Here is a 17,886-nt window from a genome sequence, read left to right on the forward strand (position 1 = left end):
TTCATAACGGTAAGTGATGCAAAGACTAGCAAGATGTCCAGGCGCAAGTGGAGAATGCTTGTCAATTCGAACTTAGTCTTGGCGATCTGGTCGTGAATGAGAGCTATTTGAACAAGCAAACAAAAGCAAAAGAACGGGTGGGAGGTAGTGGTGTGAGGACGCTTCCGCACGGGGAGATTAAGTGAAGTGGGAGCATACTAACTCTGTGTTTGTACCACAGAAGTGAGCTGTTTCCAACGGAGGTGGCTGCTGCATGTGGGGGGGTGGGAGGTAGTGGTGTGGGGACGCTTCCGCACGGGGTGATTAAGTGAAGTGGGAGCACACTAACTCTGTGTTTGTACCACTGAAATGAGCTGTTTCCAACGGAGATGGCTGCTGCGTGTAGGGGGGTGCTATACAATGGAAATGCTAATAAAATTAAAAGGGATGGCGGGGAAACAAGGCAATAACATGGAAGAGTAGGGAACGGACATGAACTGAGAGTGTTGGGGGGACAGAGCACGGGGGAAGGAGAGGGAAGAGTAGAGTGAGATGTAACCCTGAGGAGGGATTTCAGTGCTATACGGGAGGTTTGAAAGCGCTTTGGGAACAAGCAATGCACGCTCTGTGCTGGGGGAGGGCCATTAAAGGAAGGGGGCGGAGAGGAGCCTGTAAGAACTCGGACATCAAAGGAAGGGTGGGAGGGACATTGGTGAGTGAGGGGGTGTGCAGCCTGGTGAGCTGAAGTGGCAGCAGAGGCGGAGCGCGGCGCACACGAGGGGAGTCTCACAGATAAGTGTAGGAAAACATAGGAACCTGTGTGCCATTGTTAAAAGCTCTTGGTGCATCCTGCAACAAGATGCGGCGAAACAGAGTTAAAGCTCGTACATGGTGTTTTAAAAAGGAGCACGCCAGAAATAAAAATGTGTGGATGGAAAGTCTATCATAACAAATGAGTGACAATAAACAAGAGAATGAGAGAGAAACAAGAAGTGGGCCAAGAGGTGTCACGAGGGAGACTGGGAGAGGAAGGAAGAAGAGGGAACGTGGAGGGAAAGTGAATGCAGCAGGGGGCGGAGCGGATCCCTTTGAAGCACGGCCGCCGTGAAAGAAGTGTGTGTTAATTAGGGGGAGGATAAGTGAGGCCGAGTGCGCTGGGGAAGCAACAGATGGCTTTAATTTGAAGCTCTCGGAGGCAGGTGGCTTGGATAAAAGCACGGTCACGAGAACTCATGCACTCGTGGAAATCCGCTTTAGTTAAAGTTTTTGGGTTCACCGTAATAGGTCTCTCTACGAGACCTAAAAACCCACCTCTACACGCAGTAAGCCTTGCGATGCGACTCTGCTGATTCCACTCCCCGTAGCGCGGGGACACGCCTTCTGTGCGTAACCAGGAGCTCTATAGATTTCCCTAATAATAATAATAATAACTCATTATCAATAGGAAACCAGACCATTGAAACAACAAGCACATTTAAATACCGTGGTTTGATGTTCTCTAACTGGCTTTCCTGGAGGCCCTAGCAAGTGCATAGGGAGCAGCAAAAGGCATCTTAAGATTCACCAAAAGGCATGACAATATAGAACCAGAAATCCTTGAAGCAGTACTCCATGCGAAAGTAGGCGGCATCTTATGTTATGGCACTGAGATCCAGGGTGCCTAGGTCGATCTGTCTGCCATAGACCAATGGAGGGAAGTGAGTGGAAAAAAAGTGCCCAGACTTCCTGAATCAACAACCACAATTTCAATGGAAATGGACCTGGGACTTGCCCCATAGAACAGTGGGCCGCAGATGCCCCACTCCAATACGCCATCAAAAGGAAGTTTACCTTCCTAACCACCATCACAACATCACCTGAAAGAAAGCCCTCAAACCTAAGAATACCAGTATAGTCTAATTATGCAAGTTGTTGGTAGGCATCAATCAATCAGGTGAATTGTAAGGGCGCTACTCACCTGTGCAGGTCTCAAGGCGGCGGGGAGAGGAGGGGGGACGGAGGTGTAGCTCCGATCAGTCGAAGAGCCAGGTCTTGAGAGTCTTCCTGAAAATGTCAGGGAGGGGGCGCGTCTGATGTCGATCGGGAGATTGTTCCAGGTCTTGGCCGCGATGTAGGAGAAGGCCCTTCCACCTGTTCTGGGTTTCCGGATTCATTGGGTTTCGGCGAGGGCGAGGTCAGCGGAACGGAGGTTTCTCTTGGGCACGTGGAAAGAGATTCTTTCGTTGAGGTATTGGGGTCCGGTGTTGTGGAGGCATTTATAGGCTTAGGTGAGTATCTTGAAAGTGATTCTCTTCTTGACGGGGAGCCAGGTAACGCAGGTGCTGGGTGATGTGTTTGTGTCGAGGGGATGCAGAGGACGAGCCTGGCTGTAGTGTTTTGTATGGTCTGGAGTTTGTGGAGCAGTGCCTTCTTAATTACGGCGTAGAGGGCATGGTTGACAGTTTTCCTTGATTCGGGGGATCCATTTGAAGGTCTTTCGAAGGATGGGTAGCGTGTTGAAACAGCTGGCGGCAATGGTGTTGACCTGTTGGGTCATGGAGTGGGAGGAGTCGAGTACGATGCCGAGGTTTCGGGTGTGGTCCATGGGTGCGGGGGCTGCCGAGGGCTGGGGGCCATCAGGTGTTGTCCCATGCGGAGGGGGCGGGTCTGAGGACAAGGACTTCTGTCTTCTCAGAGTTGAGCTTCAGGCAGCTGCTGCTCATTCAAGATGCAATATCCTTCATTCCTTCCTGGAAGCTGAGTCTGGTGGTGATGGGGTCTTTGGCGAGGGAGAGGATTAGCTGGAGTTTAAGGCAGTGGTTCTTAACCTTTCACATGTGGACCCCACAGGCATGAGCATGGAATATTTGTTCTATCTATTGACCAGCACCAGTGTTGAAGAAAAACAAACAACATTTCTTCTCAATTGGTATCAAATAATTGTTAGTCTAAAGAAAAGTGTGTCTGGTTAGGCGTTTTCAGGCTTGACCCACTGAAGCCAGCTACCTCAGTGCAGGTATTACCTTATCTCACAATAGGCTGCTTTTCCTGGTATGAATAGTCAACTTCTCAACAACCTTCCAGGAAGGAGATGGCAAACCAGGTTATCAGCTTTTCCTCGCTTTTGTTGGCTCCTCAAATGACTAATTTGTTTTCTGGTTGTATGCAGAACCTGCCATCAACCCGTAAAAAAACTATTTGGCCACTGTAAAGAACTCCAGTCTTCGGAATACAAAAATAGTAATGATCTATCTCCTGATGAGGAACCACCGTACGTACTTGCTGCTTCCTAGAGGAGGCATGGTACCTGAGAGTGAAATAAAGGAAAACAGCATAAATTATCTAACAACACTTAAGTATATGCACTCTATTGGTTTTTTTAACTAATACATTCTTCTCGCTAAGATGATCACTGCCTGGTTAAAAAAAAATACCTGTGTGTAAATGAAGAACAGTCACCGACTGTCACCTATTTAATAGTGTCTGTTTGCCCTAACCTCCTATGTACAGCACTATACACCACATGGCTCATGCATGGCTGTGCACTGTAAATGCACCAGAAACACTGCAGGGTTCTGTGGCATTTTGTACAGTTGAGGAAGAGTAAAAAGTCTCTTTTAAAGTGATCTGTGCGAAGTGAAACTTCAGAAGGTCCTCATTGAAGGGTAGTTTATGGACAGACAGATTTCTCTATTTAACTGGCTCTTGTTAGTACAAAACAGCTGTACCTCCAGGTCTTTTCAAGTCTTGGTAACTGGTTTTCTCATTGTAGTTGGATGAAGAAGAAGAGCGAAGGAAACGACGTCGAGAGAAGAACAAGGTGGCCGCTGCTCGGTGTCGAAACAAAAAGAAAGAGAGGACGGAATATCTACAGAAGGTGAGTATGTGCAGGTACTGGAACACATGGGTGACCGGGGTGAACGCGTGAAGGCTCCTCGCACATGGGTGGCAAATTGAGTCCCTGAGGACTCCTGTCACACAAGACTTGGAGGGGACAAACATGGTTAGATGTGGAAGGACAGCTGTGCAAACAAGGAGGCAAGGATAAGCGTGAAATGAATCCTGATCCTGTCAATGCGGGTGTGTGAGTGAAAGCACGAGCCCATGAGGGACAAGAGTGAGTTTTAAAGGGCTTATGCTCCATGGGGTGTCCCAGAAGAGAGTGTGAAAGCACTCCTGTCCCAGAGGAAGACACATGAGTGCATGAGGGCTATTTCTGAAATGTAGTCCTGGAAGATTGTGGTGAGGCACCTACCCTAATGAAGGTAATCATGAGTGTGCAAGGGACCCTGTCTCATTGAGGGGCCAAGGCATCCTGGGCGCAAGAGTGAGCGTGAGAGGGCGTATGTCTCATTGCAGAAGGGATGCCTGCATGAGCTCTCTTGACCACTAAGGTGTGCATTGGATTGAGTCTGTAACCTTCGTTGTCTGATTCCTCAAACAAATGTAAGATTTTCTGGGTATCTCAACACTATGGGCACTGCAGAGAGAGTCTGGCCCTCTGGCTAACACAAGATGTTTTGACCTAATATACGATCCTTATTCGCAAACTATCAATGCGCAAATTGCACACCAACTTGGTTGCAAATAGGGATTCAATGTGTGATGCATCCTATGCACTAATAGGAATAAATGGGAAATTCAGATTGTCATCCACATTGTATTTGAATAATTCATCCACATCTGCCTTCTGTTGATTTAGATCAGCCTAATAAGTGGACAGTGGGTGATTGGTAACTTTTGTCAGCACTGGGGTGCTCCAGTGGTTTTAATTTTAAAATGTTCAATCAAGGAAACTCATATGAAGGAGTATGCTTCTATTTAAACATATGTTGCTTAGACAGTGGCTCTAAGATTGCACAGAGGAAGGATGAGGCATGTGAGATCCGCATAGTCGCTGTCCACAGAGCCAGCTTCTACACCATGCAACTCGTGCTGTAGCTACCTTCATTATTTTTCTAGTAGGCCAGTAAGTGTAATCCTGGATATGCCACGTGGCCAGCCGTTTTAACACTGAAAGCCGGATCCTCCAACATTCATTGTATTCCACAGAAAATAATGCAGACGTTGGTTTTGGCTCACAGCCATTCCCTACTCCTCTTGTCCTGGTGGTGAGAGTTTTGGTTTCTCTATATGTACCAGAGGAAATATCTATCAAGGCATTAAATATCTATCAAGGCATTAAATATCTATCAAGGTATTAAATATCTATCAAGGTATTAAATATCTATTCAGGCATTGTCCGTTTCAATAAACAGAAAGAAGCAGGAGACAGGGAACAACCTACCTCAGCCCTGGTTGTCATCATTGAACCCCACACCACTAGTACACATGGGTGACAAAGATACGTACAACTGCGACCACCAGTCTCTGAAAATATTTTGCTCTGATCTGTCTGGTCAGAAGGCATGCTTATTTGAGATGCAGCCCGTGGTTGGAGCTGGCAAGACCGTAATATTATATTGGTCAGGTCTGGCGTGAATAAATTATGGGTCCGAGGGGTAAATATGGTGCAAAAGCTCTGATACCACGAAGGAGCATGAGCTAAGTGTACCCATGCCCTTCCCACGTTATATAGCACAGAGTAACAAGCATGGTCAGCTTCAGGCACTGCCTGATAGGCTGGTCTGACAGGTCAGTGAGGGTCGATTGTTTGGCTGTTTGTGGGCCTGTTTTATGGTCTTCTGGGCAGGTTTTTACAGTTGATTTTCCTGATATTAAAACAAACATTGCCTGCAGCAAGCTCAAATCCATGCAGTCTATCATACCTTGCAAAACACTTATAACTCATGTCTTTACAACTGCTCCAATGAGTTCACATGGGTCTGTATTTTAGCTTCCTAATACACTAACAGGGCCACTTTTATTTTGGTGCCCGGCTTATTTTCTGTCCCAGTCTGACCCTGGAAACAAGGCAAACGTTAGATACATGATCACAAATAGGTTAAGTTGTGCAGGGACCTCCTGCCACACGAGGTGGATAGTTGAGTGTGCAAGAGCTCCTGCCACGAAGGACTACCGGGTGAGTGCACATGGACTTCTTCCACAATGGAGTATACAGTAAGTGTGCAAGAGATCCTGCCACGCGAGGAAGCATGAGGCCAGTGGGCACATCTCCTGCCATCTTACAGACCATGGAGTAAGAGCGCTGCCACTGCTGACACATTAGGGAGCGCAGAAGTGTGCAAGGATACCTGACACATAAATGAACGTAAGGAGAGTATGCAAAGGCTCCTGCAACAGGGAGGATCCGAGGTTACAGATGGAAGGGATATTAATGCACAAGGGAACATTAGGTGAGTCGCCAACAGCTTCTGCCAAGAGGGAGCAAAGGGCTAGTGCTATGCTGCGTCTGTGACCAAACAGCATAAATTGAGTGTACACACTCCTACCGCATTATGTAGAATAGAATAAGTATGCAAGAGCCCTTCGCGTACGGATGTATGACATTATAACGCATGCTTTTACCACGCATGCTTTTACATCGCAACTTTTACAACCCATGCCTTTACAACGCATAGTGTTGAGGGGTGCTGGATAGTGAATAGTTTAATTTACTATTCCAACTCCAGTCCCCGTGGATAGTAGGGAAGGTGTTGGATAGTAAATTAAATCTATTCCCTATCCTAGAGCCCCCCCCCCCCCCAGCGCAATGCGTTGTTATGGTTTGCATTGTAAAACTTGCGATGTAAAAGCACTGCGTGGTGAAAGTTGCATTGTAAAGGATGTTTCCCTTCGCGTACGAGGTAGCAGAACAGGGTAATGGTGTAAGACCTACAACCACATGAACAGATAATAGGGTATATGGTAAGGGTTTCTGGCACACACAGAACTATATAGAGTGAATAGACAAGGGCTCTTACAACACGAGGGAGTATCATGTGAGTATGTAAGTGATCCGGTTACAAGGTGAAGCATGGGTTTATAATTGCAAGTGGACTAGATACACGGCTGATCATGGGGTGAATGTGCTCTGACTCCTGTTTCATGATAAGTGTGTGAGTGAACCAAATGCTTTTGAGGGGATAGATTGATTGTGCAAGTGTACCTGACGTGCAAAGATATATAGGGTGAATGTGCAGGTTGAGTACACGCGCATAATGCAGCTAGTTAGATGTTAAGGGTTTTCTCTGCACCCTTAGAGAAACTATGATGTTGAGTTTCTGCAAAAATAACCTTACAATATCCACTTTGTGCATATTCACTTCTATCCTTGTACACACGCCTTATTCAAGATCAGGGAGAATTTTAAAAATGTCCTAGTCCATCAGCTTCCAAGCAGTGTTTGTTTTTTTTTTATCTTTTAAAAACCTCTCTTTCAGTTCCCAGAAACCATCAAGGAAACATTTAACTTTTCTTACCTTTACTCCCATTTCCTAATTATCTTAGTTTAGTAAGGAGCTTGGAGGAAGAGCCAATCTGCATATTTCAATGTAAAATAAAACCTGTCTTGTGACTCAGCACGCAAAGAACACAAGAGGCATGGGAAAGAAGACAACAAAACCCACAAATCTTCTATCACAATCACCCCCATACATTAAGCAGCCTCTTTAGCAGGACTGCCCTAAACATTCAGACTCACTCCCCTGCCCATCACACCACCAGGCACTAGCCTTTTTTTTTTTTAAATCTTTTTATTATCATTTTTTACGTTTATTTTTTGCAAGCAATACATGATTAATACAGTAATATTAACCAATCAAATCAAAAATTTATAAAGCCAAAATAATGCCCAGACTACCATCAGTAAGCACAGAGTATATCCCAGTCGAATATATCAGGAACTAAATATAATAACAAATTATAATTATCAAATCAGCTCCCCCTGAATCCATTGCCGAATTGGGTCCCAGATCTTCATTCCCAGCATTCTTTTCTTTTTACCTTTTGTGCTATATATAGCTGTCTCTATATTATATGCCGCTAATAGACAAGCTCTCCATGCTTCGAATGGAGGGGAGGAAGAGCTAATCCATTCTTGAGTAATACATGCTCTCATTATAGCCATAGATATGAATATGAGCCCTTTGTGCCCATCGAGTAGGACTTCAGAGGTTACTCCCATTAAGACATGTTCCCCCGTTAATCTAAGAGAATAGCCTAACACTTTAGTCAAAAAGGTCTGAATTGCCTCTATAAAGGGGACTAGCAGCGGACATACAAAAAACATATGCAGTGAATCAGCAGCATGTAGCCCACACCTATTACATGTTATACCCACCGTCGCACCCCATTTTGAAATTTTTAGCGGTGTATAATATAAGTCATAAAGAGCCATGTAGTGCTGTGTGCGGGCTCTGCCAGTGATCAACACAGTATTAGCAAGTGCAATTGATTCTTCTAGACAAATAGTTGCTACCCCTAACTTCTCTGCCCACCCTGAGGCGTGGATTTCTAAATCGTCAGGGCATAATGTCAGAAGAGCTCTATAATAATGTCCAATCCTTTTTTTTTTTTTGATAAACAGGTCATCAATCAATGAAAATCTGGTAATACCTGATACTTCCACAAGTGACAGGGAGTTAAAAAAGCTATGTATTTGTAGATATTTAAAGTAGTCCTGATTTGAGAGGTTATATCTAGTTGTAAGCTCCAGGAAAGTAAAAAGCCGATTATTTTGCCATAGATCATTCACCCCGTGTATTCCTTTATTTCGCCATCGAACCATTGCCAGATCTTGAAACACAGATGGAAATATTTTACGAGCATTAAAGGGTGTATAAATCGAGAGTTTCCTAATTCCCAAAAGTTGCCTGACTATCTTCCAAACTCGGAAGGCTGCTTTAAGCGTCTTAAATTTAGTTTTTTTGTAATAACTTGGCTCTATATTTTTTAGGAACCATCCAAAGCGAGTAGCAAGATCTTCTATAACTGGCAGGGCTTCCTGAAGATTGGTTGTGAGCACCACTATATGGTCAGCGTATGCAAGCGCCCTATAATTTGTATTCGCTACTATGACAGGTGGGATCCCCGGTGCTGAGTTCAGTTTATTTAAAAATATGTCTAAATACAATGCAAACAAAAGTGGAGAAGCAGGGCAACCCTGGCGGGTGCCTCTAGAAATGGAAAAAAAATCAGAATTTTTTTAACTCAGTTTTATGCAAGATGTAGGTGATACATATAGCGCTTTTATGGCCGAGATGATCCGGGGACCAAAACCTTTAATTGCTAGCATCTCCCACAGATATGGCCAGGCTACCCTGTCAAATGCCTTCTCGGCATCCAACAGGGTAATACCAAGGTCACTGTTCGTTGCCTCAGCTCTGTCCATTAAAGTGATTACACGCCTAACGTGATCTGAGGTGTCCCGACCAGGAATAAAGCCATGTTGAACCAGCGAGACTATTGTAGAGATTACCCTTGATATACTAGAGGCTAAGATCTTCGAGAAGATCTTGCTATCCGCATTTATAAGCGAAATCGGTCTAAACGACGAGGGAAGAAGAGGAGGTTTGTCTTTCTTTAAGAATGCCATTATTATAGAATAACTCCATGATGGAGGTGCTACCGCATTTTGTGCTTCTACACATGTTTGCAATAAATCTTGTTTTAAAAGGGCTCTAAACACTCTATAAAATTCTACGGGTATACCATCTAGCCCTGTAGCTTTCCCAGTAGCCAGAGAGAGAATAGCCATTTCTATTTCCTCCCATGAAATTTCGGCCTCTAAAGCTATAGCTTGAATATCAGTTCATTTTGAAATATTATCCGACCCGCAGAAATCTAGCAATGCCGCTGAAGAATATGAAGTATCTTCCTCCCTATAAAGGTTGCTATAAAATAAGCGAAAGATCTCCAAAATATCTTCAGGTTGACTATAAATCTGACCCGAATCATCTTGAATCTCCTTCACATTATTGAATGTTTCCTGCTGTCTGAGTCTCTTAGCCAATATCCTTCCTGTCGTTTCCCCCATCTCATAAATTTGTGAGCAAGATACTGCAAACTGTTCAGCAAGTTTCCTTGCATAGATCTCATACAGCCTGGACTTATGAATAGCCAATCTTGCTTTAAGATGCTCCGTATCCTGAGCTGTACTAATAGCGGATATTAATTTAGCTTCCCACTCTTGTACTGCCCTGTAATAGGTGGCAAGTTTAGCTCGGGAGGACTTTTGTTTATTAATAGAGTAGGACAAAGTTTCTCCCCGGACCGCAGCCTTAAAAGAGTCCCAAACCATTTGAGTGGTAGCTGTGCCACGATTAACATCAAAGAATTCCTTAATCCATGTGGACATATGCTCAACATACACAGAGTCTGCCAAAAGTTTACGTTCGAATGTCCAGGAGTTTCTCTCACGGGGTAAGCCATGACCATATTTGATCTCTATAATATAGGATTATGGTCCGAGATTATTCTCGGGAAAATCTCAAAAAGGATATTGTTTAATAATGTCATGGAGCTGAAAAAATAGTCTAAACGTACCAGCTTCTGATGTGGGGCAGAGTAATATGTATATCCAGGTGACCCATCTCTCGAAATAAAGCCTACATCCACCAACCCAAACTCTGTAACTAAGCCTCTTAGTGCCTTGTAGGTCTTACTCTTAAGGCCAGTATAAGGATTTTCTGAGGTTAAATCAAAGTCCCTATCTATATGAATATTAAAATCCCCACACAATACTAAAGGAGTAGGCCACGCAGCAAGTTCTATACTTAAAAAGTTAAGGAGGTCGGAGTTGTCAACATTTGGGCCATAAATTGAGCAAATAGTTAAAGGTTTGCCGTCAATGTATAATTCTAATATGACCCATCTTCCATACTGATCAGTTTTGATTCGGTTGCAAGATCCTAACCCTTTTCTAATAAGTACTGTCACTCCCCTAGTAGTGGTTCCTTGGCTAGTACACCCCACAAGGCACATACCCAGATCATTAAACCATTTTCTATTATTCCAGCTCAAATGCGTTTCTTGTAGGCACAAGATATCAATTTTCATACTATGAATAATTTGGGCACAGATACCCCTTTTTTGCTTGTTGTTCAGCCCACAGATATTCCAGGAACATATCCTTAATGTATCCATTTACTTTTGTATTATTTTCTGTTTTTGTTCTCCCCTCATTATATATGTCACAATTTTGTTTAGTCACCCCTACTTTATCCAGAATTGAAACAAAAATCAAACCATCTTCATCTAGTTTACAATCGCTGTAACAGATTACATTAATCCTGTTCTTGCTTGCCCCTCCACCACACCCTCCCCCTGACCCCCCCTCCCCCTCCCAGCCTCACCACCAACACCAACCCCACCCCAAGAAAGCAAAGGGACTGATCAGTCCCTAAAAGTGATGGTCTGAGAAGCATATTGCGTCTCGCTGTGCGCTCTCATCTGCATAGCACCTATCTGGTTGAAAAAAAAAGAAAAAGAGAAAGAAAAAAATTAATGGCCTACCCATTAGAAACTGAGAATTAAGAGTCCCAACAGCTCAATAGGTGCGTTATAATCCCATTTTAGTCCAAGAATTATCAGTTTTTTCAGTCACTTAGTAGAGAGAAAAAAAAGGGAAGCGAGAAATAAAGACAGATATCTATTATATCAATTCAACTCATTTTTTACATTGTAGATAATAAGTCTTTTGCTGCACATTCTGAAGTGAGAAAATGGGTTATTTCCTTGAATATTACTTTAAGTTTCGAAGGATTGAGGAGGAAGGCTTGTGCGCCTTTTGCCTGGAATAAAGGAATAAGTTGGCGAAGTTGCCATCGTTGTTGAACAGTAAAGTTGCAATAGTCTGGCCGAACAAAGAAATCCACACCCTTCCCCCTCCGTTTACGATACGGTCGGGCCAGATCATACAATGCTTCTCGTTCCAGGAAATTGTTTAAAGATATCAGAATGGCTCTTGGTTGATTCTTTGAAGCTCCACCAGAGTTTTTATTACGCTGAAATGGGAATCTGTGAGCTCTCAGAAGCTCCCGGTCCCACTGCCACTGAGTTAACTCCGGAAAAGCCTCAGTAAATAGTTCGATAATATACTGCCTAACATTGGATCCCTCACCTCCTTCAGGAATACCCAAAACACGCAGATTGTTGCGCCTAGACCTATTTTCTAAGTCGACTAACTTCCAGTTGAAGTCCTCTTTTGTAGTAACCAACGTAGTAAGCTGTGCGGCCTGTTGAGTCATAGCATCTTCAATAGCTGAAATTCTCCCCTCAGCCTCTTGCACTCTAGTAGATGTTTCATTGCAGGTTTTTATCACTCTTCTGAGATTATTTTGAAGTTTGCGCACTGCAGCCTGCGTACGCAAATTCTCAGCTCTGGTTTCTTCCCGATGCTGCACCATTACTTGATGCAGCGTATCCAAAGTAGTCCCAGTTACCTGCAACCTCTGAGGCGTATTGCCCACTACTGGTGAGGTATTCTCAGCAGGGGTAGCCAGAGCAGGAGATCCCAGGTTGTTTTCATGTTCATTTTCCACTCGTGAGGCCCCGCTACCACTGCCTACCTCTCCTCCTCTGAGTATCGTATTATCAGTAGCCCCCCATTCCATTCGAGCAGATAGAAGCTCAGCGTTATCTAACCCATCTTCTATGGAGGAGATGGATCTTTCTTGTGCCCCACCAGTTATACTAGAGGTACTATCATCATCCCCTGACTCCACGCCCAAGCTTTCTGACTCTAATGCAGTAGATAAATCTGACATTGAGTAGAAATTCCCAGCAGAGTCTATTGATTGAGTATCCCCTGTGATTTCAGTCTCCTCCTGTAAATCATTGTCCATTACGACGTCTGGTTGAGAGTTTATTCCCTGAGAGGGGGGCATAGAATGAGTTCCGGAGTCAGTATGAGAATCAATATGAGCAATTTCGGTAGCTACATTGCTGCTAGTATCCTTTGAGCAGTTTTTTTAGTTAACTGAGGAGCCAGATCAGCTGTAGTTTTCTCCTTCTCTCCCTTCTCCCTGTTTAGTGCTTTATTCCCTTTTCTAAACATGGCAGGTATCTTTTTGGGAGTCTCGCCACTACAGTTCCCAGAATGCATTGGGGCAGCTTCAGGCGTAGATGAAGCTGGAGTTGTTACTGGATTATCCCCCTGCACAGGGCGCGATACATTAATCGATATCTCCTGCACAGTATCAGAGCTTCCTGGCTTACCCGTGGCATTAGTTGCTGCAGTCACCGCCCGTGTTTTTGGTTTGGAGCCCATCATCAGACCTCGTCTCCGCTGCCGCCTCCCCAGCACTTCCTCCCGTTCCGTCAAGCTGCCTGCAGTACCCGGTCCCGCCGAGGATTCCTCTGGTCGATGTGTCTGTGCTCGCAGGTTAGCTTCAGGACGGGTCCGATCAGTTCTTCCAACAGGTTTCGCCGAGGGTCCCCCGGTCCAGTGCAGCCGCCGTCCGGGACCCGAGAAAGCCGCCACCAAATGCTGCCTCGCTGAGTCAGCCGCTGACCGCCAGGCGGTTTGCAGGTACCGACGATACTTGCAGCGGAGGTCTTTCCGCATACCCCTTGCAGGACTTAGAGGACTGGAAGAGAGGTAAAATGTTCAGAATGCCTCCATTACTGCTATAAGAATCCGCAGCGCATCCAGTGCAGATGAGGAGCTTGACAGCGAGAACAGGTCTGCCGCTCACTCGGATGCCGATGCATCCGCCATCTTGCTTTCCGTCCAACCTAGGCACTAGCCTTTTAAGCACTGTCTCGTTCTTATGGTGTCATATTTTCCCGCACCATTTGATCTGGAACATGAAAAGTAGTTTCTGGATATGATTTTCCCTAGCCCTGGAATGACAAGTACCTGCAGAATGAATGCTCATTAACTACTTTGGTGGACCCAGTATTGCCTCGGATAGATCCCATGTGGAGGCACAGATCTTCGGAAGAAGATAGTCCACCCCTCGTCCAATCACCAGCTCCAAGTGGCACATGCTAGCTAATCATGGTGGTTATGAGCACTTTAAATGGATACTGAATGGTCTTCTCCAGAACACTTTATCCGCTAGCATTCAGGAGCTCATTAACATCACTGTGTATGTGTGTATGGGAAGTACTGCAAATGTGTATGGTAACTGTATGTCTAGGTCACATCAACATTTGCATGGACCTGGTTTCTAATTTCTTTAAACGTGCATGCTGCGTACTAGGAAGCGACAACATAGCCACTGTCAGTTCCTTGCTGTCGGAGAATCAACAATTGGAAACTGCTGTTCCATCAGACTCTAGACAGAAGCCTTGCTCCAAGATCAATGAATGAGCATGGAGGCCAACTCCATATGGTGTTGGGGGCCTGTCTCCTTGAGGTGTCTGGGAGATAAAAACGCTGGATTATTGACTGTATTTCCTTCGAAACGCAGAATGCCAAGATGGTGATATATTTGAAGCTAGCAAGTTAAGAATCTTATGCTGATTTCTGTGTCATCTGCAAGTAACAGGTTCGAATCTTTGCATGGCCTGCTCAGCCCTTTATTGTTCAGAACTCTATAAAATGAGTACAATTTAATTGGATAAAAGCAACACCAGTTACGGAACTACATAATGGCAAACCTCTCGTAGCAAGAGCTATATTACAAACAAATGATTTTTATTTTGAAAAACGTTAAATCAGATAACGCTGTGGTTATTTTTGTTATTGGTAATAGTATTTGAGACGCGAACCCGGCAGTGTTGAATCGAAATAAATGGCCTTTGCCAGTTTGCTAATGGCCCTGACATCTGTAATACAAAGATACCTTAAAATGTCCTTTCTGCAGCGACCCTCTCAACACAAGCAGGAATCCATGACAGGAAACCCTCAGAACCAAATGAGGGCACAGCTTTGCAGCATTGAAACGGGTCGTGATGCCCACCTCTCTCCTGATCTAGTGCTTATAACAGATTTCACCAGAGATTAGTGGTATGACTACACGCGTATATACGAGTCGGCTGCTCGCTGAGCGACTGAGCTCCAAGCACACTTTTTAAAAGAAGTAACTCAGCAGTTCTGCCAGGGTCACAAGAACAATCAGTTACGGTGCCCATTTGAGGAGTCCTGTACTAATGAACCCTGAGGCTTTTCCTAAGACCGGTATGGCACAACTTCTATCTTCTCGGTAGGACCCTCAGAAGATGCTCTGACTGGCATATCATGCTAGTGACCCACCAACAGATAATGCTATATATCTCATAAGGTCCTCAGATGCAAAATGAGCCTTCCTCTTCACAGGCTACAATCGCCAACTACTGCTACTCCAAGCTTTAAGGTCAGAGAAACTCTGGCTAATTTTTGCTTGTCAGACCCATGACACCCTTATCAGCACAACTGAGTCGTGTAATGTGACAACTTATGACCAAGGCCATGGACGCTAGCCATGGTAGCTTCTCCCGGATTGGGGCAACCAGGAGAGGCTGTTGCTGTTAAACTCATCTTCATCATGGACAAAAGGGTTGAAGAGACACCCAGTGCTCAACTCATACTTTACTCACTGAGACAGGTGCTTGCCATCTATCTAGTCGTGCATCTGATCATCAGCGCTGTGACTTAAGGGTACACTTTAGTCTTCACGGAGCACAGCCGCCCTGTCCAGCATCAGCACCACAATACCAAAATGGCATTGTTTGGAGTGTACACTTCGCCTCTCTTTTTTACAATTCTCATTGTCGTTTTAATGCTGGATGCAATTGCATGTAATTTCCAAATATATCAGTAATTAAACCCTACCAAGCCTGGAAAATCCAACCCTCCCTATGTATGCCCATAGTTCATATTTTAGATTTTACCAAACTTTGCCCATAACATGGTCACCACTCTTAGACTGTGTCCATGTTACAGCTGGTACCATTTTCGTGACCCACACATATTATGAAGATGATCCCTGTAGCTCGTAGTTATAATCCTAATTCTTAGCTGCAAGGCACAGGGATGGGCTCCCACGGGTGTATCAGCATGATGTGAGGCCTGTGGTAGCTAGACATAGTTATGAGAGATGTTTGAGGTAACTATGTAGTTCTGAGGGCGTTTAAGTTAACTTCTCAGCCTTAGTGAATGCTTTGTTTGTCCCCAGGAGTCGGAGAGGCTGGAGGCGATGAACTCGGAGCTGAAGGCGCAAATCGAGGGGCTGAAGCTGGAGCGGCAACAGCTCATGGTGATGTTGAACCTGCACCGGCCCACCTGCATTGTGCGGACTGACAGCATCACCACCCCTGAAGCCGAAGCAAACCCTCCCTTAGAACCCCACAAGTGACTGGAATCTGGAGGGCTGTGGGTGTGGGGGAGGGGAGGCTCCATGTTCTGGACTTCGTGCAACATCTTGCAGTCCGGACTCTTGAGGACTCCTCCTGGACTTTAAGAACACATCTTGGCCTGCAAGGTGGGCCCAGATTGACATGGCGGGGAATGAAGGCATTGAACATTGTGAGCTGAACTGAAGGAAGTTAGGGGAGCGGTGAAGGGCACTACTTTCTCTGTGTAAAGTTTCCTGGAGTCAAGAGGTCTCATGTACAACCCAAGCGGTATTGCCTGACACTTGTCTTGAGCTGTAATGATAAGTATTCATCGGTCCCTGGGATGTAACCTGCTGCAGTTTTACCCATCACTAGTGATATTTAATCACTCATCACAAGACGCTCTGGACACTTCAGCCGCCCATTCGCTCACAGTCACATGCTCTACTCCACTCCTACTGTCACTAGACATTATATGATCCTAGCACTCTTGCACTGCACTGTCACTCATCACAAGCTGATCCCTGCAACCCTGCGGCACTACCTATGGTGGGTACATGATAAGCCAGGTCTGGTGCTTGAGTGGGCTAAGGTATCCACTGCAGGGATCTGTGTTTGACCACATGGTTACAGGTTCAAATCCTGGTGGGTCCACTCAGCCTTTCATCCTTATGAGGTTGATTAAATGAGCACCATTGAACTGGGTAACTATAGACATGTTGTTCACTGCCACAATACCCTCTCGGTGACTGTGCGCTTTACAAGCAGACAATGTTGGATTATTCATCCCTTGCTTTCTTGCAGTCATTAGCTCCCTCAGTTCCTGCATGCCATAGACTATACTCTCTGCTGCCTACAACAGTCCACTCCTGGCATAGGCACTCCACTCTGGAGTATACCAGACAGCAATCCTTTCCCAACCCTTCGTGCCACTCTAAGCCATGCACTTTTATTTTCACAACTTCACCTCAATCCTGACATGTGCAATCCTCGTGTAATGCTCCAACCATGACCACATCTTATCTCACTCTTGATCCACACACTATTTCTGAGTCCCCATTCTCTGCTTCTAATGCCTACACTCCACTACAGCCTCAAACCATGCACTTCACTCCTCACCTACCAGTGCCCTCATGATCCCACACTCCAAGCCTGACCTGTTTAGGAGCTGCTGTTTGACTCCTCCCCCTTCAGTACTCCACTCCTGAGCCCTCCATCCTCACACTGCACTCTTGAAACAGTCAAGAGAGTAATCTTCAGTTGGAAGTTCCCCTGCTGCGGCAAGAAGGTGTGCTGGCACGGCTTCTCCCGCTCTGGGGAACTTTCCCAACTACCCTTGTAACCATTTTAGTATTGTTATTTTTTATATACATATCTATATTTTTTACCAAATGTTTTTATACAGCAATTTTATATATATGAAATGATTTATGTAATCACTAGACGTGATATATTGTATGTATTGCTCAAGGGTACAAATGAATATGCTGCAGTAAAAAAACTATTGTATTTAAGTGTTAAGACTTTGGACTTATGGGGTGGTGTAATCTGCGGAAGAGCTGCCGAAATATGGGTTGCAACCAACTTGGAATCATTGAAACATTTCGGATGCCGTAAGTATGGTTGTTTGGTATGCGCTTGAGAACACTTTATGCTATTACCGGGGCATCCGTGGGAACCTTGTGGTGCTAAAGCAGTGTTTATAAGACCGAGAACTGGAAATCTGAGGAGATGTTGAGGGCGAAGTTTGGTCAAATGTACAATAAGAACTATGGGCATTCAAAG

The 17,886-nt window shown here is 44.9% G+C and overlaps 1 protein-coding gene across 2 annotated transcripts in view; it reads left to right on the forward strand.

Moving 5' to 3' along the window:
• JDP2 (Jun dimerization protein 2) overlaps positions 1-17,610 on the forward strand; it is a 78,014-nt gene extending 60,404 nt beyond the window's left edge. For both annotated transcript variants that reach the window (XM_086937515.1, XM_086937516.1), the window contains exons 3-4: positions 3,731-3,835; positions 15,942-17,610. In XM_086937515.1, the coding sequence (XP_086793641.1) occupies positions 3,731-3,835; positions 15,942-16,121 (285 nt within the window). In that variant the 3' untranslated portion in view covers positions 16,122-17,610. The remainder of the gene's footprint in view (positions 1-3,730; positions 3,836-15,941) is intronic.
• The last annotated feature ends 276 nt before the right edge of the window (positions 17,611-17,886 follow it).

This window comes from Lissotriton vulgaris, chromosome 9 (genome assembly GCF_964263255.1).
Source record: "Lissotriton vulgaris chromosome 9, aLisVul1.2, whole genome shotgun sequence".
NCBI classification, from domain to species: Eukaryota; Metazoa; Chordata; class Amphibia; order Caudata; family Salamandridae; genus Lissotriton; species Lissotriton vulgaris.